This window comes from Pongo pygmaeus, chromosome 11 (assembly GCF_028885625.2).
Source record: "Pongo pygmaeus isolate AG05252 chromosome 11, NHGRI_mPonPyg2-v2.0_pri, whole genome shotgun sequence".
Taxonomy (NCBI): Eukaryota; Metazoa; Chordata; class Mammalia; order Primates; family Hominidae; genus Pongo; species Pongo pygmaeus.
This window is the reverse complement of record NC_072384.2, coordinates 42,286,861-42,309,827: the sequence shown is the minus strand read 5'-3', so window position 1 is coordinate 42,309,827 and position 22,967 is coordinate 42,286,861. Positions and strand designations below refer to the sequence as shown.

Here is a 22,967-nt window from a genome sequence, read left to right as displayed (position 1 = left end):
GATCAGATAAAACTTACCACAATAATGGGAGGCCCTGGATGTAAAGGCAACTGAACACATGCAGGGTTTGATTTTAATACAAAAACACAAGGCAACAGTCAGAATGAAAACTGAAGAGACCAACAGACCACTGAAGTGGCATGAAGACTACATGTATGCATGTATACATACACATATATATGTATGTATACATACACGTATATATGTATGTACACATACACGTATATATGTATGTACACACACATATACATGTATGTGTGTACACACGCATGTATGCATGTATGTATGTATACACACCTGTATACATACATACATGTATGTATGTATTTGCTGTATGTATGTATGTATGTATGTATTTGCTGTATGTATGTATGTATGTCTTGCTGTAGCCCAGGCTGGAGTGCAGTGGCACAAACACAGCTTACTGCAGCCTTGACCTTCTGGGTGCAAGTGATCCTCTCACCTCAGCCTCTCAAGTGGCTTGGACTACAGGCATTCACCACCATGCCCAGCTAATTTTTGTATTTTTTGTAGAGTTGAGATCTCACAATGTTGCCCAGGTTGGTCTGGAACTACTGGGCTTTTGTGATCCACCTGCCTCAGCCTCCCAAAGTGCTGGGATTACAGATGGTAGCCACTGCATCCATCCCTTTGTTGCTCAGGCAGGTTTTAATTCCTGGGCTAAAGTGACCCACATTGGCCTCCCAAAGTGCCAGGAATACAGCCATGAGCCACCATGCCTGGTCTGACTACTTTGAACACATCTGAACAAAGAGCAGCCACAGAAAGAAATTTATCTAAACTTAAGCAAAGCTTCCTAAAAATACAGCTGCCACTGACCCATCCTCAGAGGTAGATGGACCTTAGCCCCTGGAGGTACAAATTCAGCTGCCATTCATCTCCTCTTGGGAGCTTCCAGCTAGGAAGGATACTGCCCATTAGCATCATGATGAAAAAGCCCAGTAGAAAATTTTATATTTTTCCATTGAAGCTCTAAAACTCTTCCCTTTAGTCAAGCTGGTATATAAACCCTTACCTATGGCTGTTCATCAAACTACCCCTTGTAGAATTCTTGTATCTGAGTGTGAAATAAACTTTTCTCCTGTTAACCTGTCTGTTGTCAATTAATTGGCAGGCCCTCAATCACTTTGACCTAAGTACTCATTTGGTAGAGAAAAAGTTTCCTCCCAACAGAACTTCAGCTGGAAAACATCAGAAGTGAGATTTTAAGCTAAATATTTGGGAGGTAAGAAATAATAATCAGCAAACACTTTTGGGATCAAAAACGATGGGTGAGGTAGGAAGAAGAGGCATGTGATCAGGCATCCCAAACACCACTGACATTTATGGGCAGGGCCATGATGTCTGAGTCACTACAGCTTAAAACAAGAAGACTAAAATAAACAAAGCGAGGATGGAATAGATGTCCATTTGCTTAGAAGTCTTCTTTAATTCACTGTACATTGCCTGAAGCATTAAAATATACAAACTTTCTGAATCATCTGTCTAATGAAAACTCAGTAAGAAGGTTTAATTAAAGTGATGAAATTTTCCATTATCACAAGGTGAAATATAAAAGACGAAACAATAGAAGAGCATGAGGTGCTTTCCTGAAATGCAACTTTAAAGCCTTGAAAATAATCAACCAGTTTCTTATTTAAGTAGGATGACCATAAGGATATGAATAGAATAGCAGGGCAGAATATATTTTAAATGCTTAGGGGATAAAAATTCACAACCTTGCTGAATGAATATCCAAGAGGCAAGGACACTCTATAAAGTTCAAATTCATTCAATCTAATTATCTGCCCTCTCTTACATTAAGGCCAAAAATGAATATTAACCATTTTTATTAACTATGACCCCCATTCATTAAATACTAAAACCTGCTAGAGCAAATGTGGTGGTATGTATTTTGCAAATTATGCATAAAATTTATGCAGATAAAGTTATAACATGATTAATAAATTATATAAACTTCTATCATTCTTACATCAAGTTGTGAAATTACATTCTTAATCACTAAAATTAAGAACTTCACAGTGTTATCTAATAGCCATAGTTGTAATCATTTACACAGTGTAAGCTAAACATTATTTATTTATTTATTTTATTGAAACAGAGTCACCCAGGCTGGAGTGCGGTGGTGCAATCTCTGCTCACTGCAACATCTGCCTCCCGGGTTCAAGGAATTCTCTTGCCTTAGCCTCCTGAATAGCTGGGATTACAGGCATCTGCCACCATGCCAGGCTAATTTTTATATTTTTAGTAGAGACGAGGTTTCACCATGTTGGTCAGGCTGGTCTCGAACTCTTGAGCTCAGGAGATCCATCCACGTCGTTTCCCAAAGTGCTGGGATTACAGGCGTGAGCCACCATTCTCGGCCTAATTTTTGTATTTTTTTAGTAGAGATGAGGTTTCGCCACATTGGCCAGGCTGGTCTCAAACTCTTGACCTCAAGTGATCTGCCCACCTCGGCCTCCCAAAGTGTTACAATTACAGGCGTGAGCCACTGTGACTGGCCTACTAAACTTTACAGAATGGATATTATTCCCAATTTGAAAACCAGTAGCATGAAGAATGAAGAAAGGTAAAGAATGTATTCTGAGTTTCTATGACAGCCAAATGTTTTTCCTCTGAAATTCTATTTGGTTTGGTTTCATCTTTCTGAAATGTTTTCCTAACTGTCAAGTTTGGCTTATCTTCATATTGATTTTTCAGTTTCAAATAATTAGAAAATATTTAAAAAATATTTCTGGTTATCATAAAAGTAAGTGTTGATAATTTAGCCTAATCATGAAGAAATTAAGCTTTGGAACATTAACTCCTCTGTTAGTTATTAAAGAAATAAAATACAATGATTACATGTGGTTTAGAGATGTCAACACAGGAGAGGAACTTAAATGTTTAAATATTGTAAAAGTTTTAGTCCTGATTCTGCCACTAACTTGCTATGTCACCTTATTCTGATCCTCAGTTATTTCATCAATCAAATGAGACTACTGAGCAGCTAAGGTTTCTCTGTAGCCATGGATTCCCTCTCTATGGATTCAACCAACTGTGGATCAAAAATATTTGGGGAAAAAAAATGGATGGCTGCATATATACTAAACATGTACAGACTTTTTTTCTCATCACTATTCCCTGAACAATACAATATAACAGCTATTTACGTAACATTTATACTGTATTAGGTATTATAAGTAATCTAGAAATTATTTAAAGTATATGGCATAGGCCTAGGTTCTTTGGAAATACGATGCCATTTGTATATAAGGGACTTGACCATTGTGGATTTTGGAATGATAGGGAGGCCCTGGAACTAATCCTCCACAGATACCAAGGGATGAGTGTACTAGGATTCCATTACACATCTTTCCAAATATTAGACAACCTAATGTGATTTTGTAAATTTTTGTATGAGATGTAGAGTAGTAGCTTTTAAAATAATACTTACATTTTGGCCCACTTATCTAGTTCTTCTTCAAGATATGTTTTAACCATTTTTGGTTGAAGGCCAAGAGAATTTCCCAAGAAATAGATGGCATTTTCATCTTTATTCACTAATGATAAATCAACTGAAACAGAAGAAATGTCAAAAAAAATGCTTTTTCAGTATGGTATTGTTAAGCCAGTACAAATAATTAATACAATCAACTCTAAGAAGGATAAAAATTAAAAATTACTCCCAAGGATGACATCAGGTCCTCTAAAAAATAATTAACTTTTGCATTTACATTTTAAAATATAATTTAAACCTATAGAGGCTATTATGAGGATCTCTCATATTTACTGTGCTCCATGAGGAAATCTAAATTAGCAACTACTTCCAATCATGAATTGCCAAAGCATTAGAAAAGAGTTAAAAACAAATGTTTTTAATTAGGAAATACATCAGCCTATCTAATTGTATAAGAAGATTACCAGAATTTAGTCAAGTACTAACACTGTACTAATTTGTGTTGTAGACATAGCAATTTTTTTTAAAAATGCAAATAATTATTTACATAACTAAAGTAGATGTACTGGATTTATGCGTTTTTTTCATTCTATATCCATACACACGTACACATAGTACTAACACATGTATAGGCAAAGATTGTTTTCTATATCTACTTCTTATTCATATAAATCAAACTTTGATGATTTTTATCCTATAGTTTACCCACTGCAAACAAACCAATCCATGTGCTTAAGACGTAGTCCAGAAAGTCACAAGTTTACAATCACAATTGTAAACTACTGAGTTTTCTCTTATATCTTAGGGAAAAAGCTTCTTGTTTATATTTCACTGGAATCATTAAGTACTATATTGGTCTTTACTTCAGACTACTTAATTAAACCTTTAAAGGCTTTTTAAAGACATACCATCTATTTCAACCTGATCCCTTTTATAGGTATTGTTTTCCATTGGCATCTTTTAAGCCTGACCAGTAAAAGATATGTACATATTGTTTACACATGTGTGCCAGAAGAGTCCTCTTGGTTAAGGTATCCATTATTTCCTGGACCTAGGATTAGATATGCCTCCCCATTTCCCATCCTCAAGGTTATCATGTTAGCCAGGCACAGTGGCCCATTCCTGTAATCCCAGCACTTTTGGAGGCAAAATTGGGAGGATCGCTTGAGCCCAGGAGTTCAAGACAAGCCTGGGCAACATAGTGAGATGCCATCTCTATTTAATTTATTTTTTTTTAAATAAAAGTTTATCACATTAATGGTTCTTGTCACATTGGACATTACTGATAATCTCCTCATAGCTTGAGTCCAAGTTTAGTGCCTTTGGGATATCCACAGTTTTCATGGCTCCTATGCTTTCTCTACACAACCCTTGAGAATATGGGGGCTCTAGGTTCATCCATAGTTCCCAGTCCTTCAGTGCCAGCTGCTGACTCTTGCACAACTCAATGTCATGTGGATTCTGTTGGACATCTTGTTTAGTATTTAATGCTTATGAAGTGGGAGAGGGTCCCCTTTCTGAAGCATTTATTGTATTTACCTTTTTTTCCCAAAGGCAAGTCAGGATTAATGTACACCAGTCAATCCTGTTCTTTAGGATTATTTTCTGTCTCCTGTACTGACAACTTTTTTAGCATATTGTGGGTTTAGTGCTATGCTAAAACATTTATTGTAGAAATTGTGATATTATTACATTTCTCTTTAAAGTAGGTATTGCCAATTAGGGCATACATTTTTTGCAGTTTCTCAATGGTCCTCTTGGTTTTCTCTCTCACTTCAATGGCCTTTTCACAAAGGCCTTGGAGCTTACTAGAACTTTCCTTTTCAAAGTGAACTGCTTGATTAACACATGTCCTGTTAGTAAATCCCAAAATTTTGGTTAAGTCACAATGCTTCAAGACCGCAGTTCACTCTTCTTGTAGTTATTGCTTTCCAACTCTTTCTTTTAGTGCCTTTGCTTCTTATTCCTTGGAAAGTCTTCCTCCATTGAATTTAGCCTGATCTTATTAGGGGGAGGAAAAGAGGGGTAAGGTGTTTCAATTTCTTCCTCTTAATCTGTACTGTCCAGATCTACTCTGAGAAAACACTGAGAGGTGTCATGATCTGGGGATCCTGTGGGTTCATGTTCAGATCAGATCATTTGCTGCATTTGTTCTGTTAATACCCAGCAGGCAGGATCTTTAACCAGTACCCTTGTTTTAAGCAAGGCAAGGCAAACTTTTTCTGTAAAAAGCCAGAAAGTAAATATTTCAGGCTTTCCAGGCCATACGGTCTCTGCTGCAATTCCTTCTTTTTGTTATGATAGGATAAAAAAAGCCACAGATAATTAAAAAATAAATGTGGCAGTGATCCTAAAAACTTTATTCCAAAAAGAAGGCAGAGATATTTGAGCCTTGTCTTAGGGTCACACTTCAAATTCTGGCACAGATTGGGCATGTTAAAAGAGTTCATCAGTTCCCCCTATCAGCCAAGTCTCCACATTCAGTAAATCCTCCTTGAGCTGGGAATACTTGCTTCATATAACAAGCCCCACTAGTTTACTAGGGCTTCTAGAACTAAGGCTTCTGGGTAGCTTAAACATAAATTTATTGTCTTACAATTTTGCAGGCTCTAAGAACAAAGTCAAGTGTTGGCAAGGTTGATTCCTTTCAATCACTGTGACAGAAGAATATGTTCTAGGCCTCTCTGCTTGACTAATAGATGGCCATCTCTTGAGTGTTTGGCATTCTCCCAGTATGCCTGTGTGTTTCCCGATTTCCCCCTTTTATAAGAACATCACAACATATTGAATTAGGGCCCACTCTAATGATCTCATTTTAACTTGATTATTTTTGTAAGGACAGTATTAGGCACAGGTGGTTAGGCTGTCAACACATGGATTTTTAGGGAACAGAATTCAATCCATAGCACTCTGCTTAAAGGTTCACTTGACTTCAAACTTGTTTACAAGCTCAAGAGTTTCAGCTTTTAACAAGCAGGGCCTGCTCCAGTTAGTCCTTAAGTCAACAGTGTTAGACCCATTCTTCTGGAATGCTCCTTTCTTTGAAAAGGCTACAGTATGATTGCCATAAAGCTCATGGTTCTGAAAACTCACTTGATTGCTTGAGGAGCATTTTAGTGCATCAAAAATTTCCACCACTGTGGACCTTATGAGCTTACTCTTTTAGTTTATATGAAGTTTAACCTAGGAACTAGTTTCAAAATATCAATATCACTTCATATTTAAATCTTCTCCCCAACCCTAGCTCATGCTTGACTTAAGTTCAGGAAACTGCAGTTTGGAACAAAGAATGTGTCTATTAACAATTTATTTTCTTGTTCCTCACTGCTGCTGCTTCTAATTCCTCTGATGGAGTGGAAAAAGGAAGGCAAGAAAATCTTAGTCCAGCTTTGGTGCTTTTTGGTTAGCTCTTTCCCTTATGAAGTATTTTTTGTGAGTTCATTAAAATATTTCAGTGGAATATTCAGTGAGAAGGAGTTCCCACTGGAGACCCCCAATCTCCAGTTTCCTGAAGTAGTTAATGAATACTTAAGCTGATGTCTCACGATCTGCTCACTACCACCACTTCCCACCTCATACAATATATTTCTAGAATATTTATGCAAAAAGTACCACAACCCAACAAGCAGACTTCTCAGGTATGACCCTTTTGCAGTATATTTTTGTTATAGGAGTTATTAAGAAATTATTTTAGGCAGATAGAGATGAAAAGGGGTCCTTGGGAAGTTTTTGTTTCTTTTAAAGCAGCTCCAGAAATGTTTCTTGTCTAACAGGAAAGCCCTGGCTCTTACTCTTAGAGCCTGCAGGCAAGCTTTAATATGCAAATGAAGGCCATTAGAAACTGGGTCCACCAAACATGGTGATTTCTATTTTCTTCCTCTTGTCCCCACATGTGCCTGGCAACGTGGCCGCCCTCACATATCTCCACAACTGGTCTCTAGCACAGTCAGAACACACACAACATTTATTGATAAAGTTCACCATCTTACCCGGACATAGTTCATGTTGCCCCAAGATAATGACAATAATAACATCAAAGAGCACTGATCACAGATTACTATTACAGATATAATAATGAAAAAGTTTGAAATATTGTGAAAATTGCCAAAATGTGCCACAGAAACATAAAGTGAGCACATGCTCTTGGAAAAATGATGCCTATAGACTTGCTGGAATTGGAGTTGCCACTAACCTTTAATTTGTAAAAAATGCAGTATCTGTGAAGCACTCTAAAGAAAAATGCAGAGCTCCCCAGGTATGGGCAGTTTTCCAATCAGGAAAACAGGTGAGGTGCTCAAGATGGCTGACTAGAGGTAGCTAGTGTATGCTGCTCTCATGGAGAGAAAACAAAGTGCTGAGTAAATGCTACGTCTTCAAGTAGATCATCTAAGAGGTCATGTTGGGATTCGACAAGAAAGCAAGAGGACCCACAGAGAAGAGAGGAGCAAAGCCAAGGACTTGCCTACCTGGGACCAGTATAGAGCTGGGGAAAACTCCCTAAAGTCAGGAGAGGGTTGATGAGTGAGAGTTCCCAGGGGATCCAAACTGCTGCCATGGACATTTGCAATCCTGGGCATGGGAGAAGCCCTTGACCTCAGTGGAACACCAAATCAACACAGAGACCAGCCTGGAGCCTTTGCAGGGGTACCACTTTAGCCCAGTGGAGCCGCACAGGCCTTGGATCCCTGAGCAGCTAGCCATCAGCTGCCATAGCCCCAATAGAGGCTAACATAATGGTGCCAAGGAGTGGCCAGACTGCCTAAACCAACAACAATAAAACAGGTCAAAGAAGGGCAGTACATAATGATAAAATGTTCAATTCAACAAGAACACTAAACTATCCTAGATATATACATAGCAAACATTGGAGCACCCAGATTCATAAAACAAGTACTTCTAGACCTATGAAAAGACTGAGATGGTTAACAATACTAGTAGGGGATTTCAACACCCTACTGACAGCATTAGACAAATCATCAAGTCAGAAAACTAACAAAGACATTTTGAACTTTGATTCAACACTTAACCAATGGGACCTAACAGACATCTACAAAACATTCCACCCATCAACCACAGATTATATATTCTTCTCGTCTGTGAACAGAACATACTCTATGAGTGACCATATGCTTGGAGATAAAGCAAGTCTCAATAAATTCAAAAAATTGAAATCATACCAGCCATACTTTCAGACCACAGTGCAATAAAAGTAGAAATCAATACCAAGAAGATCTCTCAGAAGTACACTATTACATAGAAATTAAGCAACTTACTCCTGAATGACTTTGGGGTAAACAATGAAATTAAGGCAGATACCAAAAAATTATTTGAAATAAATGAAAACAGAGACACAACCAACATGCCAAAATCTCTGAGATGCAGCAAACACAGTATTATGAGGAAAATTTATAGTGCTAAGCACCTACATCAATAAGTTAGAAAGATCTGCTATTCCCAATTTAGTAACACACCAAGAGGAACTAGAAAAGCAAGAACAAACTAACCCCAGTGCTAGTAGAATAAATAACTGAAATCAAAGGAGAAAAGAATGAAATCAAGTCCTACATATTCACAAAAAGGATCAATGAAACCAAAAGCTGTTTCTTTAAAAGGATAAACAAGAACAGCAGGCTACTATCTAGATTAAAAAGAAAAAAATAGATGATTCAAATATGCACAGTCAGAAACAACAAAGATGACATTACAACTAATCCTGCAGAAATACAAAAGATCCAGCCAGGAGTGATGGCTCACACCTGTAATCCCAGCACTTTGGGAGCTGAGGCAGTTGGATCACGAGGTCAGGAGATGGAGACCATCCTGGCTAACATGGTGAAACCCTGTCTCTACTAAAAATACAAAAAAAAAATTACCTGGGTGTGGTGGTGGGCACCTGTAGTCCCAGCTACTTGGGAGGCTGAGGCAGGTGAATGGCGTGAACCCAGGGGGCAGAGCTTGCAATGCACCGAGATCGTGCCACTGCACTCCAGCCTGGACGACAGAGCGAGACTCCATCTCAAAAAAAAAAAAAAAAAAAAAAAAAGAAAGAAGTACAAAAGATCCCAGCTGGGCACTGTGGCTCATGCCTGTAATCCCAGCACTTTGGGAGGCCGAGGTGGGCAGATATCACCTGAGTTCGGGAGTTCAAGACCAGCCTGACCAACATGAAGAAACTCCGTCTCTACTAAAAATACAAAATTAGCTGGGTGTGGTGGCACATGCCTGGTGGCACATGCCTGTAATCCCAGCTACTTGGGAGGCTGAGGCAAGAGAATCACTTGAACCTGGGAGGCAGAGGTTGTGATGAGCCGAGATCGCACCATTGCACTCCAGCCTGGGCAACAAGAGTGAAACTCCATCTAAAAAAAAATAAAAATAAAAAAATACAAAAGATCCTTAGAGACTCTTATGAACACTTTATCCATGAAAACTAGACAATCTGAAGGAAATAGATAAATTCCTGGAAAGATACAACCTCTCAAGGCTAAACCAGTTAGAAACTAAGACCCTGGACATTCCAGTAGAGTTTCAACTTGAATCAGTCATAGAATCTTACCAACGAAAAAAGTCCTGTGCCAAATGAATTCACAGCCAAATTCTATCAGACTTACAAAGAAGAGCTGGTACCAACACTGCTGAAACTATCCCAAAAAATTAAGGAGGGGGGTGACTGCTCCCCGACTCATTCTAGGAAGCCAGTATCACTCGATACCAAAATCTGCCAAAGAAATAACAACAACAACAACAACAAAAGTACAGGTCAATATCCCCATAGAAGCAAAAATCATCAACAAAATACTAGCAAACCAAATCCAGAAGAACATGAAAAAGTTATTTCATCACATTCAAGTAGGTTTTATTCCTGGGATGCAGAGTTGATTCAACACATGTAAATCCATAAACGTGATTCAGTATGTAAAGATAATTGAGAACAAAAGCCATATGATCATGTCAATAGATGTACAAAAAGCTTTCAGTAAAATCCAATATCCCTTCATGATAAAAACCCTCAACAAACTAGGCATCAAAGGAACATACCTCAAAATAATAAAGAGCAATCTATGACAAACCCACAGCCAACATCATACTGAATGAATAAAAGCTGGAAGTACTCTCCTTAAGAACTGGAACAAGTCAAAGATATCTCCCACTCCTACTCAATACAGTACTGGAAATCTTAGCCAGGGCAGTCAGTCAAGAGAAAGAAAGAAAAGGAATCTAAATAGAAAAAATATTATCTATCTTTACTAATGATAAGGTTCTATACCTAGAAAACCCTAAAGACTCCACCAAAATTCTCCTAGAACTGCTACACAATTTCAGTAAAGTTTCAGAATACAAAATGAACATTAAAAAACCAGGAGCATTTCTATATGCCAAGAATGTTCAAGCTGAGAGCCAAATCAATAATACAATCCCATTTGCAACAGCCAAAAAATAGTAAAACACTGAGAAATATATATCTAACCAAGGAGGTGAAAGCTCTCTACAAGGAGAACTCCAAATTACTGCTCAAAGGAAAATTATATATGACACAAATAGAAAAACATTCCATACTGATGGATTGGAAGAATCAATATCTTGAAGACCACCATATTGCTCAAAGCAATTTATAGATTCAAAGCTATTCCTATCAAACTACCAATGTCATTTCTCACAAAAATAGAAAAATCTATTCTAAAATTCATATGTGACCAATAAAGAGCCTGAATAGCCAAAGCAATCCCAAGCAAAAAGAATGAGGCTGATGGCATCACATTACCTGACTTCAAACTACAAGGCTACAATAACCAAAACAGCATGGTACTGGGACAAAAACATATACATAGACCAATAGAACAGGTTAGAGAACTCAGAATAAAACCATACATCTACAACAGTCTAATCTTTAACAAAGTTGACAAAAACAAGCAATGGGGTAAGAACTCTTATTCAATAGGTGGTGCTGGGATAACCAGCCAGAAATATGCAGAAGAATGGAACTGGACCCCTACCTTTCACCAAATACAATTATTGACTCAAGATGGATAAGACTAAAATGTAAGACCTAAAATTATAAAATTCCTAGAAGAAAACCTAGGAAATATCATCCTGGACAGTGGCTTTGACAAAGGATTTGTGACTGAGTCCTCAATAACAATTGCAAAAACCCCCCAAACTGACAAGTGGGACCTAATTAAAGAGCTTCTGCACAGCAAAAGAAACTATCAGCGGAGTAAATAGACGACCTACAGAATGGGAGAAGATATTCACAAACTATTCCTTGCAAATACTTAATATCCAGAATCTATAAGGAATTTAAGTAATTCAACAAGGGAGAAACAAATAACCCCATTAAAAAATGGGCAAAGAATGGAGGCAGAGGCGGGCAGATCATGAGGTCAGGAGATTGAGACCATCCTGGCTAACACAGTGAAACCCTGTCTCTACTAAAAATACAAAAAATTAGCCAGGTTTGGTGGCAGAGACCTGTAGTCCCAGATACTTGGGAGGCTGAGGCAGGAGAATTGCTTGAACCTGGGAGGTGGAGGTTGCAGTGAGCCGAGATCACACCATTGCACTCCAGCCTGGGAGACAGAGCGAGACTCCGTCTCAAAAAAAAAAAAAAAAAAAAAAAAGGCAAATAACATGAATAGACACTTCTTGAAAGAAGACATACATACAGCCAACAAATATATGAAAAAATGCTCAACATCATTAATTGTTAGTGAAATGCAAATCAAAACCGCAATGAGATACCATCTCACATCAGTCAGAATGGCTATTACTAAAACGTCAAAAAATAACAGATGGTGACAAGGTTGCAAAGAAATAAAACACTATACATCGTTGGTGGGAATGTAAATTAGTTCAGCCACTGTGGAAAGCAGTGTGGAGATTTCTCAAAGAATTTAAAATATAACTACTATTTGACCCAGCAACCCCATTACCAAGTATATACCTAAAGAAAAATACATTGTTCTACTAGGAAAACACAAGCATTTGTAGATTCATTGCAGAACTATTCATAAAAGCAAAAGTATGAAATTATTCTAGATGCCTTTCAATGGTGGATTGGATAAAGAACATGTGGTACAAATACACCAAGAAATACTACATAGCCATAGAAAGAATGCAATCATGTCCTTTTCAACAACATGGAAGCAGCCAGAGACCATTACCTTAAATGAATTAATGCATGATCAGAGAACTGCATACTATATGTTCTCATTTTTAAGTGGGAGGTAACATTTGGTACATATAGCTATAAAGGGAGGAACAATACTACCTATTGGGTACAATGTTCACTACTTGGGTAACAGGGTCATTTGTACTCAAAACCTTGGCATCACACAATTTACCCATATAACAAACTTGCACATGTATCCCCTGAACCTAAAATATAAGTTGAAATTTAAAAAATAATAATACAAACAGCAAAGTGCAGTAAAATGAGTTATGCCTGTATGTCCCTTTAATAGATTCATTGTTGGCATCCCAATAAAGCTAATTTTAATCTGAATTGCAGTTATGTTAAAGTCTTTGTGTAAAGGCTTATATCTTCTACAAATATGGATTACCTATCATAATGACTTCCACCAAAAAAAAAAAAAACTTGATATGTGTTTGGACCATCCTATTAATAGCATCAACATTAGCCATACATGATCACAATTGTAAATACATTGTTAGATACAAGTACCAGATAGTCTGTGTTTGAAAGAGACAAACTGCCATTCATGTTAATGTCATACATATATTGATACGTTACTTTTAAAATTGGTTATAATAATATTCCAGAAACAATTTTTAAAATTATATAGTTAGAAAATAGATCATTTTGGCTGGGCACAGTGTCTCACGCCTGTAATTCCAGCACCCACCGGAGGCCGAGGTGGGTGGATCACGAGGTCAGGAGATCGAGACCATCCTGGCTAACATGGTGAAACCCCGTTTCTACTAAAAATACAAAAAATTAGCCAGGCGTGGTGGCAGGTGCTTGTGTTCCCAGCTACTCAGGAGACTGAGGCAGAAGAATGGTGTGAACCCAGGAGGCAGAGCTTGCAGTGAGCCAAGATCATGCCACTGCACTCAAGCCTGGGCAACAGAGCAAGACTCCATCTCAAAAAAAAAAATTGATCATTTCATATTTTATTAGGACTTAGATACTGGTCTGTCACATCAGGAGCTTGAACAAATACCAGTGCCTGGGTTTGAGTCAAAAACTCTAAATTTTTTGGTGTAGGACTCTAATATAGGCATATTTAAAAAAAAAAATTCCCCAAACAATTCCTTATATGAAGTCACTTCAGAAGGCCTGGCATTTAATTTACCCATTAAAAACAAAATAAAAAATAAAAAAAAGAGACTTCTCAATTTAATTAAATTATCCAAGGTCACAGAAGGTAGCTTACCTTCAACTTACTACAGCATAAGATTACTGTAATTTAAGATTTAATTGAGTTCATTTTAAATATTTTAAAATTCAATAATAAAATACATGTGAACTCAAAACTTTCCAATACTTTTCACAGATGAAACATACAGAAAATTACATTGTTTCCCATTTGTAATAAAATTAAAAAGCTATGTTAGGACAGAGGTGAAGGGCCCAGTCCAGTTCCCCCAAGGGCTAAAAGAATAAAAATCTCAGCATACTTCTAACTCCCAAACACACACATATACAAACACTCAATAAACAAACTCATATTGAAAATCAGGTGTAAGTTTAATAGAGAAACTACCTATATTTTCCTTTTCCTTTTACAAATTGAAGAGGAAACCTAGAAGTAACAATATGTTTTGATGGAAAAGCAAAGGTAAGCTCTAATTTTTTTTTAAATGGCTTGTCTGTGTAAAGAATATTTGAAGTATTGAGAGATAGGACTAGCTGGATTTCCTAGGTTGACTAAGAATTCCTAAGCCTAGCTGGGGAAAGTGACCACACCCACCTTTAAACACAGGGCTGGTAACTCAGCTCACACCTGACCAATCAGGTAGTAAAGAAGGCTCACTAAAATACAAATTAGGCTAAAAGCAGGAGGTAAAGAAACAGTCAAATCATATATCACCTGAGAGCACAGCAGGGGGCGGGGGGGGGGGGTTGGACAATGATCGGGATATAAACCCAGGCATTTGAGCAGGGAGTGGCAACCCCCTTTGGGTCCCCTCCCACTGTATGGGAGCCCTGTTTTCAGTCTATTAAATCTTGCAACTGCACACTCTTCTCATCTGTGTTTGTTATGGCTTGAGCTGAGCTTTCGCTCAATGTCCACAACTGCTATTTGCCACCATTGCAGACCCGCCATTGACTCCCACCCCTCCGGATCTGGCAGGGTGTGCTCCTGATCCAGCGAGGCACCCATTTCTGCTCCCAGTCGGGCTAAAGTCTCACCATTGTTCCTGCATGGCTAAGTGCTCAGGTTCATCCTAATTGAGCTGAACACTAGTCACGGGTTTCCATGGTTCTCTTCCGTGTCCCACGGCTTCTGATAGAGCTATAACACTCACCACATGGCCCAAGGTTCCATTCCTTGGAATCTGTGAGGCCAAGAACCCCAAGTCAGAGAACAAAAGGCTTGCTGCCATCTTGGGAGTGGCCTGCCCCATCTTGGGAGCAGCCCGCCATCATCTTGGGAGCTCTAAGAACAAAGATCCACCGGTAATATTTGGTGGCCTCGTATGGGGATTCTCCAAAGCAGTGAGTAATATCGGACCACTTTCGCTTGCTATTCTGTCCTCTTCCTTAGAATTGGAGGAAAATACCAGGCACCTGTCTGCTGGTTAAAAACGATTAGCATGGCCACCGGACTAAAGACTCAGGTGTGAGGTTTCCTGGGAAAAGGCTTTCTAACAACCCCCAACCCTTCTGGGTTGGGAGCGTTGGTCTGCCTGGAACCAGCTTCCACTTTCACAATTTTCCTAGGGATGCCAAGGGTCAACTAGAGGCAGAAAGCTGTCGTCCTGAACTCCTGGCATTGGCTGGTTGAGATCATGGTGCAGGCTAGAAGTCTCTACTCAACAGTCGCCCATGCGTGCACCCCTACCTGTCCTTCTGACCTATACCTCTTGGGTCCTAACCATGACTTTCTTTAAAGTGTAGCCCCAAAATTCTCCTTACCTCTGAATTTACTTCCTCCGATCCCTGCCTCCTAGATACTAATGCTTCAGACTTTCACTTTCTCTCCCAAGTATTAGAGTAGGTTGTATCTCCAAAGGGATCTAAGGAAGCTCTAGGCTGCATCTTTAGGCATCTAGGCTATGAACCCAGAGAGTCTTGTCCCTGGTGCCCCTCCAATTTAGGTATATAACTCTTGACATGGGCAGTTATGTGGGACCCGTTCTCCACCACCCTTGCCAGGCCCCGAGTTTGTAAATGGCTAGGATTCCTCTCTCATTGTGTAAGATGCTCTCCTCCCCTAATTTCTACCCAGCGTCCCCTGACCCACCACCCCACAATGCAATCTTCAATACAATCTTCAAGCCTTGGCTCCTTGGCCAGGGCCTTAGAACTGATGACCTAGTGCTTTAACAACTGGAACTGGGTCTACAACACCATAATAGATCAGGATGAAAGCAAATTGAGTAAATTAAATGGAGGCGAATATTCTTATAGTGGCAAATGGGGGCAATGAGCAAACTTCCTTCCGCTGTTTTCCAAAATCCATCTATAGAGACAGAGAGGAGACAGAGAGAGAGACAGAGATGAGAGAGAGAGAGAGACAGAGGAGAGAAAGAGAAAGAGGCAGAGAGGGAGAAAAGGGAGAGAAAGAGACAGAGAGGAGAGAGAGAGAGACAGAGACGAGAGAGAGAGAAAGAAATAGAAAGATATAAGTAGTAAAGACAAAACAGTGTGCCCTATTCCTTTAAAAGCTAGGGTAAATTTAAAACCTATAATTGATAATTGAAGGTCTTCTCTGTGACCCTATAATACTCCAATACTACCTTGTTGTCAGTGTAAACAAGGGCATAGCCAGAAACACTGAGACCACTGACAACCTGTAGCCTTCCTATCAAAAATTCTTAACCCAGTAACCCACGGATGGCCCAAATGCATTCAATCAGTAGCGGTAACTGCTTTGCTAACAGAAGAAAGTAGAAAAATAACCTTTAGAGGAAACCTCACTGTGAGCACACATCACCAGTTCAGAGCTATCCTAAGTCAAAAAAAGCAAAAATGTAGCTTACTAACTCAAAAATCTTAAAATATAGGGCTATTCTGTTAGAAAACAGTGATTCAACACTAACCACTGAAAATTCCCTTAACCTAGCAGCTTTCCTAACAGGGGATTTAAATCTTAATTACCATACAAAGGTCCAACCAGACCTAGGAGGAACTCCCTTCAGGACACAACGATAGGTGCTTCCTCCCGGGTGACTGAGAAAAAAACCACAATGGGTATTCATTAGTTGATAGGGAGACTCTTGTGGAAGAAGAGTTAGGAGAATTCCCTAATCGTTGGTCTGTCAAACGTGCGAGCTGTTTGCACTCAGCCAAGCCTTAAAGTACCTACAAAACCAGCAAGCCCATCTTTTTCTCCTTGCTCTCCTTCTCATAGGAAAAAGGCACATAAGATAAACAGGATCCATCTCTCATATTTCGTACCCAAAAGGACTTAATCCGGGGCAACGAAAAGTTTAATATCAATAATTAGGGCATATTCCTACAAAAGAAAAGAAGGACAAAGACCCTAGTGGGCAAAAAACTCCATCTCACTCCTGACTCAAAATGTTACCTACACCCTCTCTGAAACAAATTTGCATAAGAAAAGTTGTTTATGGGAATGCATCTTGATGGGCAGCCGGGTTGTTATGAAAGACTCAGGAACTCAGCCCAGCTCTAGGACTCACCCCTGAGCACAAAGGCAATGTTGGGCATGCTGGTAAAGGACCACTAGAATCCAGCAGCCCGGACCCCTTTCTTTGTGGTCAAGAAAGGCGGGAAAAGGGGTGCAGGACTGCTACATTGGTGAGCACAACTAATCCAATAAGCAGAGGTCCATGGGTGTTTACACACTCTGGAAAGGACCATAGAGAACACTCTAGGACTAATGCTTATGAGAAAATGACTAGGGGTGCTGGCATCCCTATGTTCTTTTTTCAGATGGGAAACATTCCCCCCAAGGCAAAAACACCCCTAAAATGTATTCTGGAGAATTTGGCCTTGTCAGAGTGTATGTACCTTTTTCCCTGTCAGACTTGAAGCAAATTAAAATAGACCTAGGTAAATTCTCAGATAACCCTGTTGGCTATATTGATGTTTTACAAGGGTTAGGACAATCCTTTGATCTGATGTGGAGAGATATAATGTTACTGCTAGATCAGATACTAATCATAAATGAGAGAAGTGCCACCATAACTGCAACCTGAGAGTGGTGATCTCTGGTATCTCAGGTCAATGATAAGATGACAACAGAGGAAAAGGAACAATTCCCCATAGGCCAGCAGGCAGTTCCCAGTGTAGACCCTCATTGAGACACAGAATCAGAACATGGAGATTGGTGCCACAGGCATTTGCCAACTTGCATGCTAAAAGGACTAAGAAAAACTAGGAAGAAGCCTATGAATTATTCAGTGATGTCCACTATAACACAAGGAAAGGAAGAAAATCCTACTGCCTTTCTGGAGAGACTAAGGGAGGCATTCAGGAAGCAAACTCTCTGTCACCTGACTCTATTGAAGGCCAACTAATCTTAAAGGTTAAGTTTATCACTCAGTGAGCTGCAGACACTAGAAAAAAACTTCAAAAGTCCACCTTAGGCCTGGAGCAAAACTTAGAAACCCTATTGAACTTGGCAACCTCAGTTTTTTATAATAGAGATCAGGAGGAGCAGGCAGAACAGGATAAACGGGATAAGAAAAAGGTCACCACTTTAGTCATGGCCCTCAGGCAAGCACGACTTTGGAGGCTCTGGAACAGGGAAAGTCTGGACAAATCAAAGGCCTAATAGGGCTTGCTTCCAGTGTGGTCTACAAGGACACTTTAAAAAAGATTGTTCGAATAGAAATATGCCACCCCCGCCTCCATACCCCTTATGTCAAGGGAATCACTGGAAGGCCCACTGCCCCAGGGGATGAAGGCCCTCTGAATCAGAAGCCACTAACCAGATGATCCAGCAACAGGACTGAGGGTGCCCAGGGCAAGCACCAGCCCATGCCATCACCCTCACAGAGCCCCGGGTATGCTTGACCATTGAGGGCCAGAAGGTTAACTGTCTCCTGGACACTGGTGCAGCCTTCTCAGTCTTACTCTCCTGTCCTGGACAACTGATCCAAGGAGTCCTAGGACAGCCAGTCACTAGATACTTCTCCCAGCCACTAAGCTGTGACTGGGGAACTTTACTCTTTTCACATGCTTTTCTAATTATTCCTAAAAACCCCACTCCCTTGTTAGGGAAAGACATTCTAACAAAAGCAGGGGCCATTATACACCTGAACATAGGAAAAGGAACACCTGTTTGTTGTCCCCTGCTTGAAAAAGGAATTAATCCTAAAGTCTGGGCAACAGAAGGACAATATGGACGAGCAAAGAATGCCCATCCTGTTCAAGTTAAACTAAAGGATTCCACCTCCTTTCCCTACCAAAGGCAGTACTCCCTTAGACCCGAGGCCCAACAAGGACTCCAAAAAATTGTTAAGGACCTAAAAGCCGTATGCCTAGTAAAACCATGCAATAGCCCCTGCAATACTCCAATTTTAGGAGTAAAGAAGCCCAATGGACAGTGGAGATTAGTACAAGATGTCAGGATTATCAGTGAGGTTGTTGTTCCTCTATACCCAGCTGTACCTTGCCCTTATACTCTGCTTTCCCAAATACCAGAGGAAGCAGAGTGGTTTACAGTCCTGGACCTTAAGGATGCCTTTTTCTGCATCCCTGTACATTCTGACTCTCAATTCTTATTTGCCTTTAAAGATCCTTCAAACCCAACATCTCAACTCACCTGGACCGTTTTACCCCAACGGTTCCGAGATAGACCACATCTATTTGGCCAGGCATTATTCCAAGACTTGAGAAAGTTCTCATACCTGAACAGTATTGTCTTTTGGTACGTGGATAATCTACTTCTAGCTGCCTGTTCAAAAACCTTGTGCCATCAAGCCACCCAAGCGCTTTTAAACTTCCTCGCCACTTGTGGCTACAAGGTTTCCAAACCAAAGGCTCAGCTCTGCTTACAGCAGGTTAAATACTTAGGGCTAAAATCATCCAAAGGCACCAGGGCCCTCAGTAAGAAATGTATCCAGCCTATAATGGCTTATCCTCATCCCAAAACCCTAAAGCAAATAAAAGCGTTCCTTGGCATAACAGGCTTCTGCCAAATATGGATTCCCAGGTACGGCAAAATAGCCAGGCCATTATATACACTAATTAAGGAAGCTCAGAAAGCCAATACCCATTTAGTTAAATGTACTCCTAAAGCAAAAGCAGCTTTCCAGGCCCTAAAAAAGGCCTTAACCCAAGACTCAGTGTTAATCTTACCAACGGGGCAAGACTTTTCTTTATATGTCACAAAAAACAGAAATAGCTCCAGGAGTCCTTACACAGGTTCAAGGGACCAGCTTGCAAACCATGGCATACCTAAGTAAGAAAATTAATGTAGTGGCAAAGGGTTGGCATCATTGTTTACAGGTAGTGGCGGCAGTAGCAGTCTTAGTATCTAAAGCAGTTAAAATAATACAGGGAATAGATCTTACTCTGTGAACATCTCATGATGTAAACAGCACACTCACTGCTAAAGGAGACTTGTGGCTGTCAGACAACCATTTGCTTAAATATCAGGCTCTATTAATTAAAGGGCCAGTGCTGCGACTGCATACTTGCGCAACTCTTAACCCTGCCACGTTTCTTCCAAACAATGAAAAAAGATAAAATATAACTGTCAACAGGTAATTGTTCAAACCTATGCCACTCGAGGGACCTTCTAGAGGTTCCCTTGACTAATCCATACCTCAACTTGTATATTAATGAAAATTCCTTTGTAAAAAAAGGACTTCAAAAGCGAGGTATGCAGTGGTCAGTAATAATGGAATACTTGAAAGTAATCCCCTCACTCAAGGAACTAGCACTCAGCTGGCAGAACTAATAGCCCTCACTCGGGCACTAGAATTAAAAAAAGGGAAAAGGGTAAATATATATACAGACTCAAAGTATTCTTACCTAGTCCTCTACGCCCACACAGCAATATGGAAAAAAAGGGAATTCCTAACTTCTGAGAGAACACCTATCAAACATCAGGAAGCCATTAGGAGATTATTATTGGCTGTACAGAAACCTAAAGAGGTGGCAGTCTTACACTGCCAGGGTCATTGGAAAGAAAAGGAAAGACAAATAGAAGGAAACCGCCAAGCGGGTATTAAAGCCAAAAGAGCTGCAAGGCAGAACCCTCCATTAAAAATGCTTATAGAAGGACCCCTAGTATGGGGTAATCCCCTCTGGGAAACCAAGCTCCTACTCAGCAGGAGAAATTGAATGGGGAACCTCACAAGGACGTAGTTTCCTCCCCTCAGAATGGCTAGCCACCGAAAAAGGAAAAATACTTTTGCCTGCAACTAAACAGTGGAAATTACTTAAAACCCTTCACCAAACCTTCCACTTAGGCATTAATAGCACCCATCAGATGGCCAAATCATTATTTACTGGACTACGCCTTTTCAAAACTAACAAGCAGATAGTCAGGGTCTGTGAAGTGTGTCAAAAAAAAATCCCCTGCACTGCAGGCCATACATTTCAATCCCTGTATCTTTTTTTTTTTTTTTTTTTTGAGACGGAGTCTCACTCTTTTGCCCAGGCTGGACGGCAGTGGTGCAATCTTGGCTCACTGCAAGCTCCGCCTGCTGTAATCCCTGTATCTTTAACCTCCTTGTTAAGTTTGTCTCTTCCAGAATCGAAGCTATGAAACTACAAATTGTTCTTCAAATGGAGCCCCAGATGCAGTCCATGACTAAAATCTACCGTGGACCCCTGGACCAGCCTGCTAGCCCATGCTCCAAGTTAATAACAACAAAGGCACCTCTCCTGAGGAAATCTCAACTGAACAGCCCATACTACACCCCAATTCAGCAGGAAGCAGTTAGAGCAATCATCGGCCAATCTCCCAACAGCACTTGGGTTTTCCTTTTGAGAAGGGGGACTGAGAGACAGGACTGACTGGATTTCCTAGACCGACTAAGAATTCCTGAGCCTAGCTGGGAAGGTGACCGCATCCATCTTTAAACATGGGGCTTGCAACTTAGCTCATATCTGACCAATCAGGTAGTAAAGAGAGTTCACTAAAATGCTAACTAGGCAAAAACAGGAGGTAAAGAAATAGCCAATCATCTATCACCTGAGAGCACAGGGGTAGGGACAATGATCAGGACATAAACCCAGGCATTTGAGCTGGCAATGGCTACCCTCTTTGGGTCCCCTCCCTTTGTATGGGAGCTCTGTTTTCACTCTATTAAATCTTGCAACTGCACACTCTTCTGGTCTGTGTTTGTTACGGCTGGAGCTGAGTTTTTGCTTGCTGTCCACCACTGCTGTTTGCCACCATTGCAGACCCACCACTGACTTCCACCTCTCTGGATCTGGCAGTGTGTTCGCTGTGCTCCTGATCCAGCGAGGTGCCCACTGCCACTCCTGATCGGGCTAAAGGCTTGCCATTGTTCCTGCATGGCTAAGTGCCCAGGTTCATCCTAATGGAGCTTAACACTAGGCATTGGGTTCCACAGTTCTCTTCCATGACCCATGGCTTCTAATAGAGTTATAACACGCACTGCATGGCCCAAGATTCCATTCTTTGGAATCTGTGAGGCCAAGAACCCCAGGTCAGAGAACAAGAGGCTTGCCGCTATCTTGGAAGGGGCCTGCCACCATCTTGGGAGCTCAGGGAGCTAGGACCCCCCAGTAACACTTTCACTTAGGCATTGATAGCACCCATCAGATGGCCAAATCATTATTTACTGGACCAGACCTTTTCAAAACTATCAAGCAGATAGTCAGGGCCTGTGACGTGTGCCAAAGAAATATTCCCCTGCACTTCAGGCCTACATTTCAATCCTTGTATCTTTAACCTCCTTGTTAAGTTTGTCTCTTCCAGAATCAAAGCTATAAAACTACAAATCATTCTTCAAATGGAGCCCCAGATGCAGTACATGACTAAGATCTACCGTGGACCCCTGGACCGGCCTGCTAGCCCATGCTCCTATGTTGATGACATCGAAGGCACCCCTCCTGAGGAAATCTCAGCTGCATGACCCCTACTATGCCCCATTTCAGCAGGAAGCAGTTAAGAGCGGTGGTCGGCCAACTTCCCCAACAGCACTTGGGTTTTTCTGTTGAGATGGGGGACTGAGAGACAGGACTAGCTGGATTTTCTAGGCTGACTAAGAATTCCTAAGCCTAGCTGGGGAAGGTGACTGCACCCACCTTTAAACACAGGGCTGGTAACTCAGCTTACACCTGACCAATCAGGTAGTAAAGAGGGCTCACTAAAATACAAATTAGGCTAAAAGCAGGAGGTAAAGAAACAGTCAAACCATATATCGCCTG

General features: G+C 40.4%; 1 protein-coding gene across 8 annotated transcripts in view; it reads right to left on the bottom strand.

The window, feature by feature from the left end:
* KYNU (kynureninase) overlaps positions 1 to 22,967 on the bottom strand; it is a 185,527-nt gene that overhangs the window by 121,053 nt on the left and 41,507 nt on the right. For all 8 annotated transcript variants that reach the window (XR_010122796.1, XM_063647431.1, XM_054477777.2 and 5 more), the window contains one exon: positions 3,458 to 3,578. Coding sequence is in view for 7 of the 8 variants with exons in the window: in XM_063647431.1 (XP_063503501.1) it covers positions 3,458 to 3,578 (121 nt within the window). In the remaining variant the exon portion in view is untranslated. The remainder of the gene's footprint in view (positions 1 to 3,457; positions 3,579 to 22,967) is intronic.